At 38.8% G+C, this 14,298-nt stretch overlaps 1 protein-coding gene across 1 annotated transcript in view; it reads left to right on the top strand.

Moving 5' to 3' along the window:
• The first annotated feature begins 3,233 nt into the window (after positions 1–3,233).
• AIFM1 (apoptosis-inducing factor, mitochondrion-associated, 1) overlaps positions 3,234–14,298 on the top strand; it is a 31,603-nt gene continuing 20,538 nt past the window's right edge. The window contains exons 1-2 of the mRNA XM_008576780.1: positions 3,234–3,565; positions 10,330–10,472. Coding sequence (XP_008575002.1) covers positions 3,460–3,565; positions 10,330–10,472 — 249 coding nt within the window. The 5' untranslated portion in view covers positions 3,234–3,459. The remainder of the gene's footprint in view (positions 3,566–10,329; positions 10,473–14,298) is intronic.

The raw sequence follows: 14,298 nt of genomic DNA, 5'->3' as shown, positions 1-14,298 counted from the left end.
TATATATATATATATATATATATATATATATATATTTGTCTTTTTCCGTGTCCGGCAACGGATTGCAACCCTCAGTGTTGCCCCCGTACCGGACCGGGACCGGCAACGGGATCGCAACCCTCAGTGTTGCCCCCGCGCCTCGCTCAGCCAGTGAGCAGGAACCGGTCTGTATGTGGGATCCGAACCGGGCCGGCCCCCACTTATATTTTTTGAATTAGTTTGATAAGCTTATGGTGCTTTGGCAAAAAAAAAAAAAAAAAAGACAAAATATAATTTTTAATTGAAAGGACAAGAAAATTACCTCATTGCACCTATTGCAAAAAAAAAAAAAAAATTAAATGTGCCGTACAGTGACTTTTGTGTTGTGTGTTATTAAATGGTTATCTGTCAAATATATGCAGTTGATTTTATAGATACCTGATTGTCATGATTTTAAGTGTTTTCCAAGCCTCTTTCACCAATAGATATGATTAATTTTGTATTTGACCAATCCATGTTTATTACTCGTTTTTAGAAACATCAATAAACATCAATGTCTGTAATACCTTTACTTTATTTTTATTTTTATTTTTTTGAAAGATGACCGGTAAGGGGATCTTAACCCCTGACTTGGTGTTGTCAGCACCACGTTCACCCAGTGAGCTAACTGGCCATCCCTATATAGGGATCCGAACCCATGGCCTTGGTTTTATCAGCACCACACTCTCCCGAGTGAGCCATGGGCCGGCCCTGCAATACTTTTAAAATATCAAATAAATATACATAATTTTTACCTTATTTTGGAATTGATATTTTTGTTACAGGGGAGCACTCAGCTCCTGGCTGAAGTGACAAAATCTTGTTATCAAACCCAAGTCTGGCTGCCTGCCCCCTTTCAAAAGCAAACCACTCAAAAGTCAAATTGTTGGTGAAAATGGAAGTCAGCTTTTATTCAGGAATCCCAGTGATTTGAGGAGACATGTTATGTAACTCACCTCTCCGGTAAACCTGAAGGAGAATGGCCTAATTAACACCATCTCAGAGACTCATTTACTGAGGGGTTTTAAAAGAGGGGGTTGAGGGTGTGGAAGGTGGGAAATGAAAAGCAGGAGATAGGGGGATGTGAGCTGTGAGGGCTCTGTGCAAAGAGCCAGGTGCAAGGTCTCACCAAGGCTCCATCTGATTTCTGCTCCCATCCACGTTATCTCAGGGTCCTGATTTAGGGTGGAATCGGCATAGCTTTACTGATGTCTTCCTTGGTTTCTCAAGTCTGGATAGTATGTGTCTCATAGCAAGTCTGCAGCTCCCGGCTGACTGGAAAACAACATTACATTCATGTAAATAATGTCATCTTGCCCCATAACCAAGGTTCAAAATATTAAAAAACCCTGGGAAAAAAGGGGAACTCAGAGAAATGCATGCTAAGAAAAAAACTGTCTTTTAAAAATCTTTTAGAGCCCATGAGGTTTTAGGTCCCAAATGGATAGCTTAGGTGCTACTCACTACAACATTTTCTTTTTTCTTTTTTTTTTTTTTGTCTTTTTTCGTGTCCGGCAACGGATCGCAACCCTCGGTGTCACGCCCGCACCTCCCTCAGCCAGTGAGCGGGAACCGGTCTGTAAGTGGGATCCGAACCCTCGGCAAGAGCGCCTGCTGCAGTGCGCCACTGGGCCGGCCCAACGTTTTCAATATCTATCCGCCAAAGCAGCTCTCGGCAAAATACACCCACTGCCTGCAGTCCCGAACACTGATCTATTCCACTTAATGGGTAAGGAAACCCTGGATCATTTTCACCCAATAAAGACAGTTTCCTGGGTTAAACTTAGGAAAGCAATGCCTTTGTAATTTCATTCCCTATCCCCATTCCACCAAAAAAAAAAAAAAAAGCAACTTCATCACGTACAAGATTAGGGCCAAAACACTTTTGCCAGTTCAAATCTGGCCCACCATACTTACTTGTCCTTAACACTACTTCCTGGTATGTACTCTCTGTCATAGTCCCATGAAAATGTGTTTGTTTTTATACCTTCAGGCCTTTTAATTTAACAAACAGCATGGTGCTTCCTCTAAAACACTACAAATATTAACTCATTTACTCTTCCTAACATCCCTGGGAGATTGATAGATGAGGAAAGTGAGGCAGTTAAATGACTTACCCAAGAGGGCCAGGATTCAATCCTGGGTCCATCTGGATCCAAGGTCACCATGCTTAACCACTAAAAATGTTACCTTTGGTCCCAATGTATTCACCATCAGAAATATCTTTCCTCCTCCACTACTTGAATTTTACTACTAATCCTTTAAGACACAGCTCAAATAATACTTCTTGCATGAAGTACTTCCTTAGCGATTCCATCCCATACTCTTCTCTCTTGTTCTGGCACTACATCAGATATTATTTATTATTCTAATGACCACAATATGTCATCTCCCAAACTAGACAGTGACTACTTCCGATATTTTTCATATTCACCAGAATACGGTCCAAGCGGCAAGTGCTAAATAAATACTTGTCAAATGAATATGTAACCCAAATTGAAAAAGGCATATGCTATATTCTGCATACATAAAAAAAATCAATTTAGCTTACATTTGGCGGAGTCAAAACACTATTTACACTCAGCCCCTCACCCTACTCTTCACACAACTCTGAAAGTCCTGCTTAGGATTTCTCTCACAGAAAGACTGCGAAGCACAAACTTTTTGCCAGTTTCCTGCTCTCAGGCACCGAAGCCGTAATAGCAGGAGACTAGCCGCAGCATCTGGTACATAGGACACAGAACTGCTTTATATAAAAGTAATACGGGGAAATAAAGTGAAGAATGATTACCAGTCCGGGAGACAGGAGGTGAGCGAGAAAGTGCCAGCAACTGGTAAAAGATAGAAGTACACTCCGGATCTGGGAAGACAACGGCCCTGACTCGGACCCATGGAAAGACTGGAAGCGGATCACAGCAAGAGGATCGGAAGGCTTAAGTACTTAGCTAGTGACCTAAAAGAGGACAAAGTGCGGTGCTGGGAGCACGCTTTGTGACGTGCTGTCATCAGCTCTCGTTACCGACACAGCGGTAGCACCAGCCACAACCGCCAGGCAGAGCAGCTCCACGGGTCCCTCCTTGGACAGCTTTCCCAACTCTCTCAGCCCAGCGCTTTGCCACTAACTGGCGGAAACCTGCTATCCGAAGCCGGGGTCTTGGCAAGCAAGCGTATTACTATGCACATGCGCAACTCCTCTCACTGTGCGGACCAATCGAAATACGGCGCCTGCTGCTACGCCTGCGCAGTAGGCCTCCGGTCGCCGTCAGGCTCTAGCGGACCGGCTTCTCTGTCCAATGCCCACCCAGAGCTGGGAGGAGGAGCCTGCGTAGTGTGCGTGTGAAGGGAGGAGGGAGCGGGCCCGGGCCAACGGTGTTTGACCCGTTTGTCGGTCGGTAAGTGGAAAGGAAGGGACCGAGGAGGTCCGGAGTAGCGGTGGCCGAAATGTTCCGGTGTGGAGGCCTTGCGGCGGGTGCTCTGAAGCAGAAGCTGGGGCCCTTGGTGCGGACAGTGTGCGTCCGAAGCCCGAGACAGAGGAACCGGCTCCCAGGTGACTGACTGACCCATCTCGGGCAGCCCCCACTTCAGCGTCTAAGGGCTTGGGCGCCTTAGGCTCCCTGTGCCTCACAGCCCTCCCCCTTCCCCTCGAAAAACTTAACACACTCACAGTCGCGTGAATTCCGAATTAGCGGAATCCAAATCCTGAGTTTTGCAAGCAGAGGAGTTGGCGCAGCCCTGCTGACCTGACCTTCAAGAGATTTGAACCCCAGTAGTTAGTTTGAGGCCTTTTCGTGGGAGGGTTTGCTGTTCAGGGATAACAGAATAGCTGGCCATCACGTACTGTCCATCGCCGCCTCCCCGCCTTTTTAGAGCGATGAGGTCGCGTAGACTTTGTCATTTACCGATTGTGAGACTTTAAACAGGACGTTTAAGCCCTACGCCAAAGTTTCTTCTGTAAATGAGGGGATTACCTGCTCTATCTTCAAACCCATAGATTTGAATGCTCTATGAAACAGAAGCGGAGCAGTTCAAGTAAGGAGTCAGTTGTGTACCAGACACCAAGAGAATTGGCCCAGAATACATTTGAGATGCCTGGTCAGTGTAATTTTTGGTGGTCTTTAACACTTCAAAGAAACAGTTTGTAGAACACATTGTGTTTGCCCTCCATGAAGTTGTTTCATCACATTTTAGAGCTGGAAGGGATTTTGTGGTAAAGTTCAACCCACTCATTTTATAGATAATAAACTGAGGTACAGAGAGGTGAAGTTACTTGCCTAAGGTTACATAGTTAATTAATAGGTAGAGCTAAGGATAGTTTGCCAGTTTCTAGGCCCCTAATCTCCTTTAGTGCAACTCTACACTGCCTCCTAAAGTTTGACCTCAAAAAGTTAAGAATGAAGTCAGTTCCCTTCCCAGTAATTAGCCTATCGTGCATCAGATAGCCATGAATTTATCGGAGCATGGCTTGAGCCTGCTTGTTTTCAACCTGCACAACTTCATGGAGGTAATGAATGATCCACTTGTAGGAGGTGCATTTTATCAATAATCCTTGAAATAACCACCCCAGGGCATTTGCATTTGCAATGTCAGAAGTTATCCTTGAGCCCTTTACAATATGGAAACACCTTCTGGGTGCTTTAAAAATAAAAAGTGCAAAATATTTCCCTTAGGTTGTTAGGGTCTTTGCAAATGTATATTTGAACAGTTTTCCAGTTGCTATGAGTCAAGAAAATGTTTCCTGATAGGTGCATCTGAGTTATGTCCTAGGACATATTCCTCTTGGAACTTAATCCCTACCTTAGCTTTTCAACTAATGCCCCATCAATGGATGTCATTTACGTGGGTTTTGTTCATTAAAATGATGGTGCTGTTTGCAGGTTGCACAGAAATTTACACAGAAATTCAGATAACCTGAAGACTGCCACACTGGGCTTTCAAATTTTGTGTACTGGGGGCTGGCAGGTTAACTCAGATGGTTAGAGCACAGCCTTACAACACCAAGGTCATGGGTTCAGATCCCTGTACCAGCCAGCTGTCAAAGAAGAAAGCAGAAACTTTGTGTGCTCATTTTACTTAAGATTCACAACTTTTACCAGCATTCTGAAGTCTGACCGAAAGTTTTCATCAATTAATTATGCATTTGCAAAGTTAAATTGATTTATTCGACATTTGAAGGTGGTTAATGATATTAGAACTCCTGAAAACTACAGACTCAAGTGGTTTTTTCCCATTGCATGGCTTTGAAGGCAGTCTGTTTTAGAATATATTCTGAGTTCTTGACATAGCCATCCATCTCTTTATACACACTTATTCTTTGTGCTTTGGCCCTGGACCAGAGTATGACATCAACTGCCTTTAAAAATGGGTGGGAGTAGGATTACAATTTCAAAAAGAAAGTATGATACTCTCATTTTGAGAATTAACTCTAACACGATTTCTCAGGTAACTATACTTTGAAAAAGCTCCCACTTCTGATTAAGAACAAGTGACCAAGTAATACACTCCAGGTTGTTGTCAGAGAATATAATATTGAACACACAGCCCAACTTTTTTTTTTGTAATTAACATTTATTTAAATAAAAACAAATACAAGTATGTAACAAAAATTTCAAACAATGCTTAAAAGTATAAAATTGAAAAGGAAAAATACTTTCGCTGCCAGCCCTGAAGCTATGATTAAGTTTCTTTTTTTTTTTTTTTTTTTTTTTGGCGGCTGACAGTAAGGGGCAATCTGATTTTTTCACATAGTAGCATCTAACATATGTTTCTGCAGAGGTGGGGAAGAGGCATTGTTTATTTAAACACCATTTCCCCCTGATCTTTCCATTTCCTCCCTTCCCCCAACCCGATTCTTTGCCAGGATGTTAGCAAACTTTAATCCTGCCTCGAAACTATCTCATCCACATCTATCACCATTGTCAGGTTCATTTTCATTATATGTTGCCTTTTGCCTCAAAACCATAATAGTTACTACTTCTTTATTTATTTGGATGCTCTGCCTCCTTCCAGAAGTGATTGAGGGTGACTAATAATCACCACTCTATGTCTGCATTTAGCACTGAGGAGCAGATGGGTTTGGTAATAGATATTTTCTGTTCTGTAATATTTTACTTGGTCACCAAACATTGTGCTGTCCATGTGATCAAACTGATCACCAATTTCCTGACCTGAGTTTCAAATGTTGAACATTTTTCTCTATTTAGAACCTTCTCACCTCTTTAAAAAGGAAACTGAACTTGTGGGCAAGGATCCTGGCTTCCTGGACACTGCCAAATGACACTTTTTTTTTTTTTTTTTAAGCCTAGCAGATGAGTCTTCCCCAACTCTTTCTGCTGAGACAGGGCTTTCCAGAAGAAAATCTTTGTCAAGTGAGTCTTTTCTACAACCAGTTAAGTTAGATTTTCTAGAAATTTTTTTACCTTTTTGAGGGAGTCGTTGAATGTCTTAACTTTCTCCTAGATCATGTTTCCAAAAGTTGCCTGGTCATATGAATCAAATGGAGGACCAACCCCAAACCTACTCCAGGATCTCCAGGAGAGAGTCCTGGGAATGAAAATGAGGAGTGAGAATCTCCAGAAGACAGTCTGAGAACAAGAATGAAAAAGAATCTCCAGGAGATATTCCTGGGAATCTGTCTTTTAACAAGCCCTTTGATGTAATTCATATGATCAGGCAGGTTTGGGAAATATTGTTTTGGATGAGTAGTGACTCTTTCCCTTCTTTTCCACTGACCTAAGGATTAAAAAAACAAACTGAGCAAACTTGGGTCTCTTGTGATTTGTATCAAGCTAATTTTCTCATACTCAGAATACTCATACTCAGCCAATCTCCTCTCCCAATACTACCTGAGGACAGGGATTATGTCCTATTTATTTTTGTGTCTTCAGCGTCTTGTAGTCTCTGGAACATGGTAAATTCTCAGTGACTGAACCTTAGTACTGTGAAGTACTTAACTTTGCAGAACAGAGTTAGATTTCTTTTTCTGTCATTAAATCATTTTTCCTTTTGTGCCTTTCATCAGAGTGGTTCATGTCATAAAATAGTTATTACTACACTGATTCTTCTAAAATTCCAGTAAGGATCGGTGCTAAAAAGGCTGATAAAGTTAAATAGTTGGATCCTTTATAAAGAGGCATCTAGCTATAGTGGACAGACTATCTAGGTTTGTCCCGTCCTGTGTTTTATCTGTGTTGGAAAAATCAGTTTGATACTCAAAAAACAAGTCTCAAGAGCATGTAGACCTCTTGAGAATTCCTAAGTGCCTCAATTATGTGGATGATTTTCTGGAAAAGGCCTTCTGGGAGTATGGAAAAACAGATTATGACACCTGCAGAAATGAACTTGCTGGTTTAGGTACTATTCTAATTCTAGTCTGTGGTGTTTGAGGTTGCTAGTTTATTATTAAGCAAAGAATTCTTTTAAATGCTCAGTCACTATCAGAATTAGGAAGAATTTCCTCCCTTCCTTCATTAATTCAACAAATATTTATTGAGCAAACACCTACCGTGTGTCAGGCACTGTTACATAGAGCAAATTGGCTTGTCAAGAATTAAATCCTAAATGTGAGGAAGAAAGCTCAACTTCAGTATATGTGGTCTGATGGCAGAAAATCTAAAACAAGTAAACTGGCGCAGTAATGATAAGTCAAGGAGTAAACTGGCTTTTCACACGTTAGTAAGACAAGTGAAAAGGCGTGTTTCAGTCATGATGTAAAATTTCCTAAAATTTTTACTCTATGGGGAGAAAGGTATGGAAGTAATTTCATGGGTAAAAGAAAATTTGGATTGGAGAGGAAAATAAACATCCATATAATACTTATCTCAGTACTTTTTACAAAATTAAGTCACTTTGTAGGTGTGTAAAAGGTTGGTTTGTTAATGATAATGGCATTGTATTACATTTCTTTTTAAGCAATAGTTTAAATGTTAACCAATTTACTTTTTTAAAAATCAATTTACTTTTAAATGTCTTTTTTCTTTTTCTTTTGTAAAATGGAGGCAAAAACTGGTGAACTTTGCCAAATCTACACTCTTAGTTTTCAGTTTGTAAAAAGCAAGCAAAAGCAGAATAAACACATCAGTATTATATTAAAACAAAGTTATTATGATGTCTGTATTTAAGATCTTCTGGAGGGGTAGACTGAATTTAAAAAAAAAAAAAACATTTATTCTCAGTAAATGAACCTGGGGTGGAGGTGGGGAACAAAATAAATTTGTTGAACTAACCTTAACCATGTGGAACTTTTTCTAACCAGTTTCATTTTCTAAGCTCTGAGAGTTATCAGTTTCTACTTCTGATGCTTTATCATTTTTATGGGCTTCTGAAAACCAAAAGCTTGCCCACACCAAAATAAGCTTCACCCTGCTTTCATGTTTTTATTTTCATGATTTGTTGTTATTTTCAAATATAAACCATTTTATTTCATGTGGTGATGAAGGATTCTAAAGCAGGTAAGAAATAAGAACAGTAAAGAAAAATACCTTTCCCTTTCTAAGAGTATAAGTTTTTTATCTATAATTCAGAAATCAAGATAGGACTATAAAATTTTTGTAACCAGAGCTGAATTGGAGAGAGGCTACTTATAATCTTTTTAAAATCCTACTTAGTGTGATTGGTCATAGAAATATTAATGTGTTTGACTATGGGTTGCTTCACCTTATTGTGCTGGGTGTCACTATGTGGTATATGTACTGAATACTTCAGACCAAACAATTCTGAGTTCCAAAATACATGTCATCCCATGAATTTCAAATAAGAAGAGACTGCAAAACTGTATTGAGCTTGTTTTTACCCCATCTGTGCCCTTACATTGTGAAAGAAAGGGGGAAAGCTCCCTATTTCTAATCTCTATAAGTATATATAGGATACTACTACCAGTGCCCATTCCGTTTGTCATTTAAAGCCTAGTCAAGACAGGAACATATGTACCAGTGTCTAGACCGATGGTTATCAAAGTGTGGTCCCCTGCCCTAACAGCAGCGTTATCATCATTCAGGAACTTGTTAGAAATGCAAATTCTTGAGTCCTGTCCCTGATTACTGAATCAGAAGCTCTGGAGATGGGGCCTGGCCAGCTATGTTTTAAATCCTCCAGGGAATTCGTATGCACTCTCAAGTTTGAAAACCACTGTTCTAGGTCTGCAAACTACAGCCACAGGCCAAATCCTTCAATTTTGTATGCCCCACAGGCTAAGAGTGGTTCTTACATTTTTTAATGGCTGAAAAAAATTTAAAATAGGCTCTTTTGTGACACATGAAATCTATGTAAAATTCAAATTTCAGTGTCCATAAGTAAGGTTTTATTGGAATGGAGCCATGTCCGTTCATTTATCTATTATATTGTCTATGGCTGCTTTTATGCAACATGGGCAGAATTGAGTAGTTGTAGAAGGACCAAATGGTCCACAAAGCTGGAATATTTATTATCTGGTCCTTTACAGAAAAAATTTGCTGCTTTAACTCCATAGTCAACAAATAGGACAAACAAACAAGCAGAGAAGGTATTGAGACCTTCCTTCATCTGAATATGTCAGCATCCCCCAGGGAAAGAAATCTGTGAAACTCTTACATTTCTATGTGCAAGTGTCATGATCATCAGATCATTACATAGCTCTCCATAGTTTTACATCAGAATAACCTTTGTTTATTTTGAAAGCGTAAGAGTCAGGGAGTTGGTGGACACTTTCAGTTTTGTCATTCTAAAAAATATTTTAGAGTATGAAATTATTCAGTTCTTTGGGGAAGATAAATTCATTTTTAAACATTTTTTTTTCTTGATTTTCATCTGAGCTTTAACATTTCTCTCTTCCAGGATACATGAGCTCTCATGCAAGACTAAACTGTATCCTGGATAGGTTGTGTTACAGGGTTTTATTTTGTGCAAGATTTGAGCCATTTAGATTACTCTTTAAGTGGTTGTTATAATGGCCCATTTAGCCCATGGTTAACTTTGTATATCTATCTATTCAGTTATCTCTGTGTTTACTTTATTTATGGTGAAAATGTGAAGGTAGAGGTATTTGATGAACTGCTCATATGTTTTTCATGATCTTTTCTGAAAGCTGTAAATTTCCTCACTGGGCAACATTAAATTGTACTTTTAAACTTCAACATTATAGGAGTGTGCATTCAGATATCTGTAGTATTTAAGTGTACAGTTTTGATTATATTTTTCCTGGTCATTTAACAGTGAACACCATGCAGCCTGATGGTCAGTAAGTCTTTACTTGTACAATACATTGACATTTAGTCATAAACATGTATTAACTGTTTTATTTTTGTATGTGTGTGTGTCTTAATAAATTATGTTCCTTAGGCAACTTGTTCGAGCGATGGCATGTTCCTCTAGAACTCCAGATGACAAGACAAATGGCTAGCTCTGGTGCATCAGGGGGCAAAATCGATAATTCTGTGTTAGTCCTTATTGTGGGCTTATCAACAATAGGAGCTGGTGCATACGTAAGTAGAAAAGTACCTTCTGTAAAGAAGCTGCCTAACAGCTCCCATTAATAGACTAAATACTACTCTGCTTTAAAACTTTTGCAACTAATTCCCCTTTGTTCTTTTGGAAAAATTTCCAAAAAGCTGCCTTTAAAGTGCCTACTGTGTAATATCCTATGAGAGCTAATTTGGGAATGACTGAAATTTAATCTCATGTTGATTGATATCTGCTGTTTCACTTGCCTTTTTACTCTTTACTCGAAAGCCACTGTGCTTTCTTAGATTTGACTAACCCACAAAATTGTACCTGTTCTCTTGGATGTGACACACTAACCTGTGAAAAGTCAAAATTTATTGCAGCTCCTTAGCACAATATTTGATTTTGACCCATTTCAAAAAATATTTCATTTTTCCTTAGCTTGAAATTGACATTAAAAAAGAAAAAAAAGAAAAAAAGAAAAAAAAAAAAAAAACAGCCTTCAATCAAAGGAAAGCTTCCTAAAAGGAAAACTATCCCTGAATTCCACCCAAAGACTAAATTATAGAAGCAGGCCTAGTAGTATCTCTGATTTTAGAAGAGGGTTTGTGTGAAGTGAGAAATATAGAGTTTAACTGCTATGTAGTATTGACACAATTATATCTCCTTAAATGAACACTGATCAGCTTAGCAGGTCACAGAGGAATTATTCTGTGGGTGGTGGGGTTTTTTGTTTTTGTTTTTTTGTTTATTTTTTAATTTGGCAGGGTTTACCATGACTAAGCAGATCAGTCTGAAGTTGGGTCCTGTAAGGTTGAGTGAACCAACTTAGATAATACCTAGTAACACCCTTGATTAAAGAAAGGTGTTTGTTTTAGTTATTATGAGCAAATGGTTGGAAGCCATTACAATTGGTGGGACAGTGAACTTGTCTTTGTTCCTTGGTTACCAGGTTAAAAAAAGGGACATGAAAATTATTTGAAGTTACCTATATCCTTATACCTTGACCTGACGCCCAAATGCATAAGCAAAGTAGATAGCCCTTGACAGTCGTGAGTCAAATCAGAGTAAGAAATAGGCAAAATCTAATAACAAACTTTAATGAAATATACATTCTCCTCTAGTCCTGGAGCAGCATTTTTTCTTTTTTCCTTTTCAGCACAGGGTAACCAAAAATGCTTCCCTGCCTTTGTTTTGAATGTTTCTTCATTAATACTTAGTGCTTTTTCTATTTCCTTTTGTTTCTTTCTTGGCCTTATCTTTACCTACAGTTGTGCAGTGTCATCACCTAGGATCCCCTTCTAGATCACTAGAAACTACAGGTGCTTCTGGGAAAGATGGCAGCAACCTAGTATACTTCTTAATTGTAGGAGCAACAGTCACTGGGGCAGGAGTTTATTATGTAAGATGCTTACACTAAAATATATTTTGGGGTAGGGTGGGTGAGACCATGGCACTGATGAAAACTTGATCCATTAGAATTTAGTAAAATATTCACAACATGTGCTTTCTCTAGGTATTTATTAAAGGGACATTGTCAGTCACTATATTGTCCTCAAATCTCATTCTTCATACTGTTGACATCCCACCAGATATGTCTGAAGCCGTAAATTTAATGATTATTACAAATCCTCATCATCAACCCTCTCTTTGAACCTTTTGCCAATTTCATAATTATTTTTTATGATACTAAATTATATTGTGCTTTAGTGCTGCATGTCTAACAAGACAGTCTCAAAGAGTAAATGTTGAACAAGCAAATAAAAGTAACTTGAACACAGCCCATTTTGAATCATTTTGGTAAAATGTAATTTTTATGTTTTGTGGGAAATGATCAATTAACCAGACTTTTATTGTGAAAAGGCATTTTATTGAATGCTTCTGAGGACATACAAAAAGCCACAGAAATTGCAATATTCTCCCCACCAACCCCCGGCCTCTATTTCAAAGTAAATTAATTTGGCAGTGTCCCTTTTGTAATGTCTAATTTGGCCAAACTAGTGGCTGAAGTACAAGCTAACACATTCATGTAGATTGCTTTCTTAAATGCCTCTCATTCATAATTCAGATACTACCCTCTGAGCCTTAACTTTTCCATTTCATATCTCTCTCAGCATTTCCCATCAGTTCCTTCCATTCATTTAAAAATAGATTTACAGTGTTTGTGTTTGATGTGTTTATAACAATTTAAACCTATTAAATCTCTGATTTGTGTTCCTGTACCACAGTTGGATGGCCTCCACAGAGTTGATCAGGCAAATTCTCTTGAGGCCAGGCCACAAGACAGGGCCAGTCATCATTGCTTTCTCATGCTTTAGAAATGTCTAAGAAGCACAAGTTCCTCTCAAGTCATTCAGTTAAATGCCTCACTGCTTTCTGTGTTTATCCAACACTGGTAATAATAAAGCTACTATATTATAGTGGTTCCAGTTTAAATGATAAGCTTTTGTCTACCTATAACTCTTATTGAGATATTTTGTACAGTTTTGTTTTAGGTTTTAAATTGTTGGAAACTTGATCTGAGGTGGCTTAAGTTTGGTTTTTTTTTTTTTCTGAAGTTGGTATTAGTCTCAAGAGAACTGTTAACTTAAAATCAGCATTCTGATTTGATGAGATATGGCTATAAATTGTTAGTATTCTTATTAATTTCTTGACTGCCATAACAAAACACCGCAGACTACATGGCTTAAACAACAGAAGTTTACTTTCTCATAGTTAAGGTCAGGCTTAAGACAGGATTCACTTTGTGGTGAGGGCTCTCTTCCTGGCTCTCGGACAGACACTTTCTTACAGTGTCTTCACATAGTTGTGGGGGAGCGCGGGGTGGAGAACAAGAGATTGAGCTCTGTTGTCTCATCTTCTTCTTAAAAGGCTGGCACCCTATTGCTTTAGGGCCCTATGCTTTATGACTTCATTTAGCCTTTATCACCTCCCAAAACTGCATCTCCAAATACCGTCACATTGGGTGTTAATGCTTCAACATATAAATTTTGGGAGCAACCCAAACATTCAGTCCATAATAATGTTCTTTCATAACTTTTTTCTCTCGTTTGAGGAAATGTTCCTAATTTATGTGTAAATACTATAGCAATTCCTGCACTGGGAACTCTTTACCTTCCTCCCACTCCACCCACCAAAAAGAAAGGAGCAAATCGGTGGCTTTTTAAAAATTTTACAATGATCCACAGTAAAGAATACCTTTTATCTTGCAACCCATTATATAACTACAAATACATAAACCTGAAACAAAAGTTTTGTTGGTTTTTTTTGGCGGCTGGCTGGTACAGGGAGCCAGACCTTTGACCTTGGTTTTATAACACCGTGCTCTAACCAACTGAGCTAACTGGCCAGCTGAAACAAAATTTTAAGAAATGTTACTAGGAGTGATGCACTGTAATATTTTCTATTCTATTTGTTGGGTTTGTTTTCCCCCTATTGCTGGTTGTAACCTGATAAATTGATTTCACAGTCCACTAACGGGTTGCAAACATAGTTTGAGAAACACTAAGCAGCGCTTTTGCAGCTCACATTGTAAATATGAACTCCTGATTGGTGTAAATATGAACTCCTCCTCTTGCTGGTGACTTTCTCTAGGATCTTAGGCAGGTCCCCTAATCTCAGTCCTCTGTTACTTGTCAGTGAACAGAGCCAAAGTACCCTTTAGAATATTTAATGAGATTTAGTATCGGGGTACTCTGCCATTGTTCAACTGATAGGATCACATTGCCTCACTCAGAAAATGACCTGTTTCCTTTCAAATTCCTTTAAGTTGAATAAATGGCACTATATTAACCTGTTTAGAAAAGTTGTCCTCACTAATGTTTTCCACAAATTTGTAGTTTTTCTTAACCTGACATGTATTCATGT

The sequence above is a fragment of the Galeopterus variegatus genome, unplaced genomic scaffold, assembly GCF_000696425.1.
Source record: "Galeopterus variegatus unplaced genomic scaffold, G_variegatus-3.0.2 Scaffold1401, whole genome shotgun sequence".
Taxonomy (NCBI): Eukaryota; Metazoa; Chordata; class Mammalia; order Dermoptera; family Cynocephalidae; genus Galeopterus; species Galeopterus variegatus.
Note: the sequence above shows the minus strand (reverse complement) of the source record. Positions and strands in the feature narration are given on the sequence as shown.